The sequence below is a fragment of the Salmo trutta genome, chromosome 16 (genome assembly GCF_901001165.1).
Source record: "Salmo trutta chromosome 16, fSalTru1.1, whole genome shotgun sequence".
Classification (NCBI taxonomy): Eukaryota; Metazoa; Chordata; class Actinopteri; order Salmoniformes; family Salmonidae; genus Salmo; species Salmo trutta.
In genome coordinates this window covers 38443212-38457295 of record NC_042972.1, presented here as the reverse complement: position 1 = coordinate 38457295, position 14084 = coordinate 38443212, and the positions used below count along the sequence as shown (strand labels likewise).

At 41.0% G+C, this 14084-nt stretch overlaps 1 protein-coding gene across 2 annotated transcripts in view; it reads right to left on the bottom strand.

The window, feature by feature from the left end:
* The window catches only part of LOC115150716 (immunoglobulin superfamily member 21), a 261570-nt gene that overhangs the window by 32862 nt on the left and 214624 nt on the right, over positions 1–14084 (bottom strand). For both annotated transcript variants that reach the window (XM_029694268.1, XM_029694269.1), the window contains exon 5: positions 8381–8496. In XM_029694268.1, the coding sequence (XP_029550128.1) occupies positions 8381–8496 (116 nt within the window). The remainder of the gene's footprint in view (positions 1–8380; positions 8497–14084) is intronic.

Below are 14084 nucleotides of genomic sequence, written 5' to 3'. Positions count from 1 at the left end.
ATACAATCCCATTATTATTTTCTTTTCTTATATATGTTATCTTGAAGTGGTTCAATAATTCAGGATTATTCACACACACGTACTGTATATACGTGATAGACGGTACTCTCTGGGAGATAGAAGGCTTTAAAAATAGTTTCAATGATTGAATAGGAATTATTCTGTATTTTATTGGTTTACTATACGCATAGCTAACAATGGAGAATGGATTACTACATAGTGGTGGGAAAAATACCTTTTGTTACATTTCATGCATTCCCTTTTATGAAATCCTCGGTCACATTATGAAAGAAATACACTGATTACTCTTAACGTTTCTTTAAATTTGTAAATACACCTTAGGTAGAAGAAATTGGAATTGATATCTTCATATTCACAAGTCAAACTGATCCACCTACCTAAAATACCTAACCGTCCAGTTTTCACTTACTTTAGGTTAGGCCTAATCAGCATGCTCAAGGCAATGAAAACCCCACTGTTATAGAGATGTCTTGAGCAGGCTACTTTTTTGGGGGTCAGCATATGAGTCTTGTTGCTGGCTGTAATTTAGACAGTGGGCAGTGGTAGCTGTGCTGTAATGAGAAGCTGTTTGTGGTTTTCAATGGTCTTTATGCATGGTCCTTCACAGTGGAATTAAGTGATTATCAATCACGCCTCTGTTCTACATCCCCAAATGCTTCAGACAATGGAGCCAGAGCACACCACCTGCTTCAGTCGGATTCGAGACAGCTTCGACAAACATTTGTTCTTAACTGACTTGCCTAGTTAAATAAAAAGATAGAATAACAGACACCTGTAAAAATAATAAGTACCCAAAAGGCCCGCTAGATGTATTGTTATAGATTACATACAATCCTTGAAAAATACCCAAATTCTGGTAATTAACTGGCAAACTTTGAAGGTTTCCAGTAATATACCCTCCCTTTGCAACCCTAGTAACAATAACCCGTTCTCTTCACTCAATGGCTCAAATATACCTTAATGTTGCCACAATGAATCATTGTGCTGTCAGAAGGTGAGAGATAGAGAGAGAGCGCATGAGAGAGAGAGTGAGACAGTGAAAGAGAAAGAAGCTTAATCATCTCTCATTATTAGCCGTCATTATCCTTCCCGTTTTCAATCAATGGTTACTTGTGCTCTGAGGATTCTGTAATGGATGTCATGAGAACTATTAGTATTATGTGAATAGCTTGTTAAAAGTATCTAAAACGGAAGATGATGCACCTTCTACAGTACCTAGTGACAACAACACGCTTGTTCCTTGTATAATAAGCTACAAGCAGACAAATGAAGTGTTCTGGTGAATAACTGGTGAAAGAAAGGAATGCACAGTCAGTGCACAGCTCTTTGTATACAGCCATTGATTACGCTTACGTGTTACATTTTGTCTCAACCAGTGATGTAGTGGTACAGAAATATGTGGGTAAAACGATCGTTGGTTGCAGGGAAAAAATACATGTGTTTTCTGCAAATTATGGGTAAACTGTTTACTTGCATTTACCCTCCACTACACCACTGGCCTCAACCTAAAAAACTCATGCCTAGAAACAAATGGTGACTGAGCACATAAGCTGCAATGTGAAAGGATGTAGGCTAACCAAAACTGTTGACCAGTTAAATGGCATTTGTATAAACACAGAACATGCTTTGATAAACATTTAGAAAAGCATCTAAGACTGGGCTTGCAAAGATATGACAGAAAATAGAGCTGACAACAGCTAGTTTTGTAATAAGATGCCAGGCAACAGCACTGACAAAGAGCAAATTAGTGTCATCAAAAGGCAGAAAGGCGTTTGAAGTTGCAGTCACAAAACCCAGGCCAATTCAGTATTCTCTCAGAAAAAAAGGTTTAGATTTGTTCTTAAAGGAGAACAACTGCTTGTCACTTGGTTTGTATCCTGTAAGGTCATCCTTTGTACCTTTAGTTATAGGAACATAATTTCCCCCAGTTCATATCTGAGGTAGGAACTGGTCAACCCCCACAGTGACAAAGCCATATCCCACTGGGCACAGATGTCAATTCAACATCTATTCCACGTTGGTTCAACATGAGATGGAAACAACGCTGATTCAACCAGCGTGTGCCCAGTGGGATGTTCCTAGTAAGTGACAAAATGTACCTCCACCATAGACCACTTAAACAGGTACAACACAAAAATAATGAACTGCCACGGCCACACTAAGCCATGCCTCCAATATAGTTTCCCAGTGTGCCTTGCCCTTGAGTGAATTGTAGAGTTGTTGAATTCATTCCATTTCAGGCACATCAGGACTACAAGTGGGGTTGCAAGATACCCAGATTTTCAAGAAATCCTGGTTGATGGATTTCCTGCTTATTCCCTCTCAATTTCAGGAATCTTCCAAAAGGGAATTCTGGAAAACCTGGGAAATTTGAGAAAGTTACCAGCATTTTGCAACCCTACTTGCAAGTTGCATTATACTGCTTGCAAAGTGATATGTAATTCCTATTGGAATCCAGACAGAATTAGGATTTCCAACAGTTGGAATTTGTATTCACCTGCAACCCTCATTCATAATGACTGCCGGGATTAGGAACATTGTGAGGAGACTACTTAAACCATTTAAACTGGAACAACTATTTCAGTAATGGGTGCATAAAATCTGATTAAATTAGTTTAGATTAGTTTAGAAAAATGTAAGTTGTTTATCTTTGTGTAGCATAAGATTAATCAATCAATCAATGTACATGTAAAAACGCAGATATTAAAAACAATTATAAAAAATCTACATGCAGTAGAGCATTCTAGGAAATATGATAATGATTATGGTACAAAGGGTACCACCTCAGTGACAAAGCCGTTTCTTGTATGTGGCAAAACATGTGCCACTGTACCTTATGGGTACTGGGGGTACACTAAATACATTTGTACCCTTGGAAACAGAAATGTAGCTTCACACCTTACCCTTTTCTTGAGAGTGTGATTATTGTACCTTCATATTCAAAATGTTGGGTACAAAAATGTACCATTACTCTCTTTATCCACACATGTGCCCTAAAAGGTACTGGACAGTACCATGTGAGATCCTTATGTTTTCCTCTGGTTAGTTTCTAATGTGCACATAAAAAGTCTGCAAACATTGGAAATACTATGCTGGTGATTTCTTCTTATTTGACTTTTATTATTATTAATGCTTTCATCCACTGGACCACAGCACTAGATCTTTAAGGAGATTAAAAGAGACATGTGCAGGATTGAGGAGTCGAGAGACACTCCTGTTATAAAATCTATCTCTGAACACTGTCAAAATTTGTTTATTGAGTTTTGATTTAGTCCTTCAGCACTGGGCAATTCTGGCAGGGTGATTAACTCTCCACAGAGGCATTACAACGTCTTCTGGAGTCAACACAATTCTTCTCCACTACTTAGAATCATAGCTTAGCCATGTTACAAACACAGACGCATTATTCATACAGTACTTCAAGCACAGTTGCTTTGACTGAAATGGTTACATTTCCTTGGAGACGACTCTCCTGGTCAACCAGTTTCCGCCTCATAACTCTATCTGCCCACTCATACCTCTCGATCGTCATCCAGAAAAACGTAACATGAATGTTACTTGCCTCCTCTTAATGCTTGAACCTCTGAGTGCTTTTGTATTGAGTCCCTGATCTATGCTTGGGCTGGCTTAGTGATTATTTCTTTTTAAAGAGATGGGATTAAATAATACTCAGTATAAAAAGGCAGGTTTCTTGTCTAATTTCCCACAGCCTAACAGTTAAACAAAAGTTCAAAGGTTATTTAATGAATCGGTTGAATGATACATACAGTTGAAATCGGAAGTTTACATACACTTAGGTTGGAGTCATTAAAACTCATTGTTGAATCACTCCACAAATTTCTTGTTAACAAACTATAGTTTTGGCAAGTCGGTTAGGACATCTACTTTGTAAATGCCACAAGTAATTTTTCCAAAAATTGTTTACAGACAGATTATTTCATTCATAATTCACTGTATCACAATTCCAGTGGGTCAGAAGTTTACATACACTAAGTCGACTGTGCTTTTAAACAGCTTGGAAAATTCCAGAAAATGATGTCATGGCTTTAGAAGCTTCTGATAGGCTAATTGACATAATTTGAATCAATTGGAGGTGTACCTGTGGATGTTTTCAAGGCCTACCTTCAAACTAAGTGCCTCTTTTCTTGACATCATGTGAAAATCAAAAGAAATCAGCCAAGACCTCAGAAAAGAATGTGTAGACCTTCACAAGTCTGGTTCATCCTTGTGAGCAATTTCCAAACGCCTGAAGGTACCACGTTAATTTGTACAAACAATAGTACACAAGTACATACACCATGGGAGGACACAGCCGTCATACCGATCAAGAAGGAGACACGTTCTGTCTCCTAGAGATGAACGTACTTTGATGCGAAAAGTGCAAATCAATCCCAGAACAACAGCAAAGGACCTTGTGAAGATGCTGGAGGAAACAGGTACAAAAGTATCTATATCCACAGTAAAACAATTCCTATATCGACATAACCTGAAAGGCCGCTCAGCAAGGAAGAAGCCACTGCTCCAAAACCCCAATAAAAAAGCCAGACTACGGTTTGCAACTGCACATGGGGACAAAGATTGTACTTTTTGGAGAAATGTCCTCTCGTCTGATGAAGCAAAAATAGAACAGTTTGGCCATAATGACCATCGTTATGTTTAGAGGAAAAAGGGGGCGTTTGCAAGCCGAAGAACACCATCCCAACTGTGAAGCACGGGGGGGGGGCAGCATCATGTTGTGGGGGTGCTTTGCTGCAGGAGGGTCTGGTGCACTTCACAAAAGAGATGGCATCATGAGGATGGAAAATTATGTGGATATATTGAAGCAACATCTCAAGACAAATGGACAATGACCCCAAGACTACTTCCAAATTTGTGGCAAAATGGCTTAAGGACAACATAGTCAAGGTTTTGGAGTGGCCATCACAAAGCCCTGACCTCATTCCTATAGAAAATTTGTGGGCAGAACTGAAAAAGTGTGTGCGAGCAAGGAGGCCTATAAACCAGACTCAGTTACACCAGCTGTGTCAGGAGGAATGGGCCAAAATTCACCCAACTTATTGTGCAAAGCTTGTGAAAGGCTACCCGAAACGTTTGACCCAAGTTAAACAATTTAAAGGCAATGCTACCAAATACAAATTGAGTGTATGTAAACTTCTGACCCACTGTGAATGTGATGAAAGAAATAAAAGCTGAAATAAATCATTCTCTCTACTATTATTCTGACATTTCACATTCTTAAAATAAAGTGGTGATCCTAACTGACTTAAGACAGGGACATTTTACTAAGATTAAATGTCAGGAATTTTGAAAAACTGAGTTTAAATGTAGTTGTCTAAGGTGTATGTAAACTGAAGGGTAAAAATGACCTCAGTAGGTTTTAACGGGATATGTTAGGGCATAAAGTAAATTAACAAGCCCAATCGAATCAATCTCTGTGATTAATCTAGTAGCCTTCTATAATGATTAGCATATTGTAAAACTGAAAGCACGTACCACCGCATTTAACCATGGCAAAGCGACTGGAAACATGGCCGAATACAAACAGTGTTGTTATTCCCTCCGTAAGGCAATAAAACAAGCAAAGTGTCAGTACAGAGACAAAGTGGAGCCGCAATTCAACGGCTTAAACACGAGACTACCGTTCAAAAGTTTGTGGTCACTTCGAAATGTCCTTGTTTTTGAAAGAAAAGCTATTTTTTTGTCCACTAAAATAACATCAAATTGATCAGAAATACAGTGTTAGTGTTGTAAATGACTGTAAATGTAAATGACTCAGGAGGCTGAAAAAATGTGGCTTGTCACCGAAAACCCTCACTAACTTTTACAGGTGCACAATTGAGAGCACCCTGTCGGGCTGTATCACCGCCTGGTACGGCAACTGCACCGCCCACAACCGCAGGGCTCTCCAGTGGGTGGTGCTGTCTGCACAACGCATCACCGGGGGCAAACTAAATGTTATCCAGGACACCCACAGCACCCGATGTCACAGGAAGGCAAAAAAGATCATCAAGGATGATCTCAAAGCCATCAGATTGTTAAACAGCCACCACTTGCACAGAGACGCGGCTGCCTACCTATAGACTTGGTATCATTGGCCACTTTAATAAACGGAACACTAGTCACTTTTGTCACGTTCTGACCAGTATAAGGGGTTATTTGTTATTGTAGTTTGGTCAGGACGTGTGAGGGGGTGTTTGTTTAGAGTGTTTCAGGGTATGTGGGCTATGTTCTTATGTAAGAGGGGTGTTTGTTTAGAGTGTTCCGGGGTTTTTGGTGTATGTTCTATGTTATGTTTTTCTATGTTAGTTCTAGTCTTTCTATGTCTATGTTTAGTTAATGGGGTTGACCTTCAATTGGAAGCAGCTGCTCCTCGTTGCTTCTAATTGAAGGTCTTATTTAAGAGGGGTGTTTTTCCTATGGGATTTGTGGGTAGTTGTCTCCTGTTTTGTGTCTGTGCACCTGACAGGACTGTTAGTGTCGTTTGTTGTTTTGTATACGAGATTTGTTTGTTTTTCCTTCTTTTAATTTAAGAAAGAAGCTGAGTATACATGTTCCCGCTGCACCTTGGTCCAATCCTTACGATGCCCGTTACAACTTTAATAATGCCACTTTAAGAATGTTTACATATCTCGTATTAGTCATCTCATTAGTATATCATGTATACTGTATCCTTCAATATCTATTATTTACTATCTATTGCATCTTAGCCGCTCTGTCACTGCTCATCTGTATATTTTATACTTATATAATCTTATCCCATTCCTTTACTAGATTGTGCATATTAGGTTTTGTTGTGGAAATTGCTGCACTGTCGGATCTAGAAGCATAAGCATTTCGCTACACTCGCAGTAACATCTGCTAACCATGTGCATTTGACCAATAACATTTGATTTGATTTGATATTTGATATTTGCTACAGAGCAGGAAGAGCAAATAATGGCCATGCATAGTCAGCATTTACCCTTTATACTACCTTCTCTATGTATTTAGACAGAAGATTACAGTCTGACCAAATCTGTAGAAGCCTCAGTGATTTGATGAGTCATCGCCATCTCTGAAAGCAAATTTCTAACCGATTGCATGATGTCACGTCCTGACCAATATAAGTTGTTACTTTCTATGATAGAGTGGTCAGGGCGTGACGGGGGTGTTTTTGTGTTTGTTCTATGTTTTCTATTTCTATGTTGTAGTTCTAGTTTGTCTATTTCTAGGTTGGGGTTTATTGGGTTGACCTTCAATTGGAGGCAGCTGGTCCTCGTTGCCTCTTATTGGAGGTCATATTTAGTAGGGGTGTTTCGGCATGTTGTTTGTGGGTTATTGTCTTTTGAGTAGTATGTCGTCCTCGCTGTGTCACGGTTTGTTTTGGATTTTCAAGTTATTAGTGTATTGCATTCAGTTTCACTTTTAATAAATATGTGGAATTACGAAAACGCTGCATCTTGGTCCGCTCCTTCAAACAGCCGTGACACATGAGTTGATTCTCCCTATTACCAGGGCTACTCAGGGAGTCTAATGAACAGAGTACAGAAATATTTGGAGAGATGGCCTTTCAGATCTATCTCATTTCCTCCAACAAGGTTGGTAGAGAAGTCCAGCAGTGCAGGAGTGTAATGACTGTGGGATCCTTATACCAGAGTGCTAGGAAGACCATGGAATGTACTCATGTGGCTTTATATAACCAGTCAGTCAGTACCTGAGAGACGGAAATCATGTTCACCTTGTATTCACCTCTCACTGGGTTCATAATTGCAGGAGATAAGCTGTGAGATGGATCTGGAATACATTATGATACACCCGTGGACCATGATTAATAGACCAGTAGGGATGAACAGCGAGTGGCGTCACTCAAGCAGCTCATATGCTAGAAGTCAGAGGAGCATGAGGATTCAGCTATCTCTAATACCCTGTCTGCCATCTCAAAAAGTTGAGGGAATAGCATTGGGGGACATTACGATGTCTAATGGCAATTCCTGGTACAATCATTATTAATGATTCACTTTGTGATAAGATTAATGATCCTAACTCGGACGACACGTCTGTCTCTGGATGATATTTTTTCAAATAATCTCTAATGATTACGTTGCCTGGTGTATTTGTAGTAATTATGATTCACAAGTCAAACTCTTCCAAAGAAATGTATCTCTTCAAACATCCCCCTCTACAACTACTTTTCCTCATACTGTATGCTTCAACCGTGACTGTGGTCATGGCTCAATGCAGTGGGGTACACATGACTGGAACCTTTCAGAATGATTGTTAACAGTGAATTGGCTCCAAGTGATATGTGTGTCTGGCCCTATATATACTGCACTGTATGTGCACTGTATAGCATGTTCAAGTGTCTAAATGTGTGACTCACCGAAGGTGCAGGTTTGCCTCCCTTTGCAGTGCACAGCAGAGTGAAGTTCTGGGCCTGGTACCGGCTGAATGGAGCTGGACAGTTCTCTGCCGAAACTGAGATGTTGTTTGGAGGTGCTGTGGAAAGAGAAAAGGACAGGTTAGCCAACAACACATGACAGCTAAACGCATTGACACTGTGTGCTCAGGATTGTTTGTGTCATAAAGCAGGGCTGTTGGCTAGGGCCCTATGCACACAGGGGATCCTGTGGGGATCCTGTGGTCCAATGGGGCTGGTTGAAGATGTGGAGCGGAGCTCATGCATATCATACAGTATCAGCAGTCTATCGTCTGGCTGTCTTAGGGGAAACCTACAAGCTTGTCACTGCAAAAGGAAAACATGTGAACACGACTTCACAGCAGAGTGGAGCAATGGGAGTTAACCTGAGGAAAAAGGAAATAGACCCCACATCAAATTAGATGCTTAACATGTTACAATACACTGGTGATGCTTTTTTGAATGCAAGTTCCTAAGATAGCAACCTTTCACTGAATGTGTAAATCAATAACAAATCAATCAAGGCTGATATAGAAGTGGATGACCAGGCATGTGAAAAGGGGTTGAGTTGAATAAATGGATGAATGAAACACTATGTAAATTCAGATGGCTGTCACAGTGACAACATCAGTTGAGGAGGATGTCTAAGTCTACGACATCTGCATTTCCTTGCTACTCTGAATGTTTAATGCTTTCCCAGTTGCTGCATTCTCGTGGGTGGCATTAGATATTCTGTCTGCTATATTATCACATGAAACACTTCCTGTGAATTTCCCTTCACACCCGGTGTAAAGGAAGCAGAATGCGGCAGTAGCACTGTTCTGGTCCGTTTGACTTCTCTGAGCCTTTATAGGAAATAGAAACAGTGTGTGAAACCAGGGGAGAGGGTTAAAAGAGAGCCCAGTGGGAGTTCCACCATGAATCTCTCAATTGATAAGATCCCACATCAGTAGGGCTGGCCTGGGAATAGAGCCGTTTCATGTGTCACTTTTACGTCTAAATCCATTTGGGGGTTTCAAACAAAGATGCCAAAGCGATTAATTGATTAAAACGAAGGGGGAAAACGTCTGCTGGCCGGAGTGCCTTTCGTTTCCACACCTCTTAATTGCTTATTGATGCAGGACGTATGGCTGGAAATTAATATTAGAAAACTCTATTAGCTGTCTAACAGAGTCTCAAACAGGAGCATGATTAGCTGTTAGAGGCATCACAGGTGTAGATGGCCAGGGCTAACAGTAGAGCCTAACATTAAATGTACAGTAGCCATACATCTATCTAATCAGTTCTCAATTGGCTTTTTTCCTCTTTCTGCATTTCACAATTCCTCTTCATCTTCATTCCATTTCCAGATTGAAACTATAATTTCTACTGCATGTAAAAACACTTGTAAAATGTGGTAAGTGGAAAAGCCATAGCAGCTAAGTTTTCTAGACACACGTGAACAGTGACCAACTCATTTCATATTAAAAAACAATATCCCCTTGTTGTGTAAGAAATCCAGGGCAGAGTAATCTTTTACACTTTGAAGAGGATGTCAATGACAGCTGAGGTTTGTCAAAAGAAATGAAAAACCTGAGCGCAACTGGATAGACCAGCCAGAGAGACCAGGCCTCAATGCTGTTAAACACAAATAATATTGAACATTTCTGCCTATTCTCTGTACATGTAAAGCTTCACATTCTAGTGCTATGCACATGCTGCTTAACTTTGTGGCTGTGCATCCTGACTGCTACAGCCTCAGTAGCAATATTTATCACTGCATTAAATACAAAGGCAAAGTGTGTTTGAAAGGACATTTGAGAGAAGGCCTGGGAGGAGAATCAAAAGGACAAAGGCTCTCAAATCCAGGATATTAATCTTATCGACCACTACATTTGAAAGTGTGTATGATAAAACTCTGCTCTGAACTTATTGGCTATGACAAGGTCAGTCTTCAAAGCCCCATCTCCTAAATCTATCAACTCTAAAGAAATATAACATTAAAGTGGAAAACAATTTATTTTCCCTTCTCAGTCAACTCTACAGAACGGTTTATACCACTAACTGTCCAAGCCCCCCTCTCCCTCCTACCGCTTCCTCTACACACCCTCAAGCACCATTATCCTGATGTCTTAAAAAAAATAACTGCAAATGGGATTGGAGAGTGTGTGGAGCAGGACCACGTTTAACAGAGCTCCCTGGGGACTGCTCTCCCAGGCCTGCTAATTAAGGGATTTAGTGCTCTGTAGACAGTGTGTGAACAAGGCATACTCCCAACATCCCCTTTTACTCAGCGTGCAGGTCTCAAGTCCACATCTCCAGGGTTCGAGGGAGAAAGGACAAAAGGAGAAGGTCACCTAGGTCATTCTTGGCTTCTCTTCACTGAAAGTAATTTAGTGATAACTATTTAATGGATTTGTAAGTTTTTAATCATGTGCTAAGGGGTCCCAAAGTAATCAGTCCAAATGTATGCATGGCCTCTCGTTTGTTTCAGTCTCCCAAGAGATTGTTAGAGGTGTTGTCCTTTGTGGCTTGCTCAAAATCACAGACAAATTACCTTCTTGACAAATGAACCTCCTGTGTAAAATTGGACTCAATAATATCCATAACAGCTCTCTGTCATTGATGGTGATAAGCTACTTATCAGACTGTAGGGCGTTCTGACTCGAAGTGTCCATATGATCTAATTTGAGTAATATACTGTATCTCCTCCCTGTAAGTGGCAATTGGTGCTACAATGTAACCTTTGTATAAAGTTATTATTGAGGAGTGGGAAACATACATGAATATTCCTATGAATATTTAAACTGGATACGTGCACATTACTCAGGCTTGTTAATAAATCATGCATTTGTAACCATAGATTTACAGGGTGGCAGGTTGCCTAGTGGTTAGAGCATTAACCGAACAGTAACCGAAAGGTTGCTAGATTGAATCCCCGAGTTGACAAGTTAATTATCTGTCGTTCTACCCCGAAACAAGACAGTTAACCCATTGTTCTTTGGCCGTCATTGTTAATAAGAATTTGTTCTTAACTGACTTGCCTAGTTAAATAAAGGTTAACTAAAAAAATGGTGTATATAATCAAATAAAGCTGGGTGCTTATCCAGAAATTGTAACGGCCGTCGTAGGAAGTGTGATCAAAATGCAGCGGGTACGTGAATGCTCATCTTTATTTTATGACGCACACTATACAAAAATGAAAAAACTAACGACAGCTAAACAGTAATGCAGGCTAAACATAGCAGTGCACAAACAACCTCCCACAATTTCCATAACAAACTTTCCCTATACATAGGACCTTCAATCAGAGGCAACGAGGAACAGCTGCCTCCAATTGAAGGCCCAATAAACTAAACATAGAAATAGACTAGATTGAACATAGAAATACACTAACATAGAACATAGACCAAAACCCCGGAAACTCTAAACAAACACCCCTCTACATAAACACACACCCCGAACCACATAAAACAAATACCCCCTGCCACCAAACTACAATAACAAATGACCCCTTTACTGGTCAGAACGTGACAGAAATGAATATGCACCAGCATTTTCAGAGACAAATTATTATTTATATATTATTATATTGTTATTCTTAAGTAATTTTTTTCAAGTATTTAGATAAACAGCAATCTCAAGTAAGCAATTAAATACAACCATTCAGAAATAAACCAATGCCCATAGTAAAGGAAACCCCCCACCAAAAATGCCTATCTAAGTGGTACCACTTTCTGCACAATGTTTTTGAAGAACACGGATGTGGAGGTGGATCTATGTAGGCCACTAGATGATCCTTCGCTGATCACGTGATTACTTCAGAACCAGTTCCACCTTGTAGCAACAACAATGGTGAACAACGTACAGGTGCCCACAGATCAAATCATATTAAATAAAATATTATTTGTCACAAGCTCCGAATACAACTGGTGTAGACTTTACCGTGAAATGGCAGGGAGGGCGGAGGGGAGGGCTGCCTTAACCAACCATGCTATTTTGTATACAGTATATAGTTTAGTGAGGGTACGTAGGGTCAGTGCAAGATAAAGTCAATGCAAATAGTTTGGCTATTAATTAACTGTTTAGCAGTCTGGCTATTTAGCAATCCTATGGCTTGGGGGTAGAAGCTGTCTCGGAGCCTGTTGGTCCGAGAGCCAATGCTACAGTACCATTTGCCGGATGGTAGCAGTAAACAGTCTATGGCTTGGGTGGCTGGATTATTTGGCACTTTTTCGGGTCTTCCTCTGAAGATGTACTGGGTTGCACCACCCTCTGTAGCACTTTGTGGTCAAGGGCGGTGAATTTGCCATATCAAGTGGTGATGCAGCCAATCAAGATGCTCACAATGGTCTTGCTGTAGAACCTTTTGAGGATCTGAGGGCCCATGCCAAATCTTTTCAGCCTCCTGATTGGGGAAGAGGCACTGCAGTGCCCTCTTCATGACTGTGCGGTTGTATGTGGACCATGTTAGGTCCTTAGTGATGTGGACGACAAGGAACTTGAAGCAATCGACCTACTCCACAACAGTCCTGTCGATATGGATGGGGGCGTGCTCTCCACTCTTTCTCCTATAGTACACGATCAGCTCCTTGGTCTTACTGACAGTGAGAGAGAGGTTGCTGTTCTGGCACCATATTGCTAAGTCTCTGATCTCCTCCCTGTAGGCTGACTCATCACCATTGGTGATCATACCTACCATTGTCATGTCGTCAGCAAACTTGATGGTAGTGTTGGAGTTGTGCGTAGCCATGCAGTCATGGGTGAACAGGGAGTACAGGAGGGGACTAAGCACACAGCCCTGAGGGGCACCCGTGTTGAGGGGCCCCTGTGTTGAGGGTCAGTGTGATGGAGGTGTTATTGCCTACCATCACTGCCTGGGGCAAGCCCGTCAGGTAGTCCAGGATCCAGTTGGAGAGGGAGGAGTTCAGTCCAAGGGTCCCTAGCTTGGTGATGAGCTTGGAGGGGACTATGGTGTTGAACGCTGAGCTTTTGTCTATGAACAGCATTCTTACATAGTTCCCTCTTGTCCAGATGGTAGATGGCAGTGTGAAGTGCAATTGAGATGGCATCATCTGTGGATCTGTTGGGGCGGTATGCAAATTGAACTGGGTCTAGGGTGTTTGGGATGATGGTGTTAATGTGTGTCATGACGAGCCTTTCAAAGCACTTTATAACTACAGATGTTAGTGCTACAGGGCAATAGTCATTTAGGTAGGTTACCTTGGAGTGCTTGTAAACAGGGACAATGGTGGTCAGCTTGTAACAGACTGGGACAAGGATAGATTGAAAATGTCTGTGAAGACACTTGCCAACTGGTCTGCGCATGCTTTCAGAACAAGAATGTGGCGACTTCAACCTCCCGACATCTGCCTTCGATTCATTTCTTTCCAACTCTCACTTTCCCCTCCTTGCCTCTTTTTACCTACCCTTTCCCAGTCCCCTCCCACTCACAAGGCAGGCAATACGCTTGACCTCATCTTTACTAGAGGCTGTTCGCCTACTAATCTCACTGCAACCCCCCTCCAGGTGTCTGATCATTTGAGAGATCTAAAGGTGAACCCTAAAGAGCATGGAGGAGAGGCACTTCATTCCCCCTGCGCCCTGCCCTCTAAGACCATCCTACTCTACAGAACAAACTGCAATAGGAACATTGAGCTGTTCTTTCAGGTTTAAATATAACCACAAC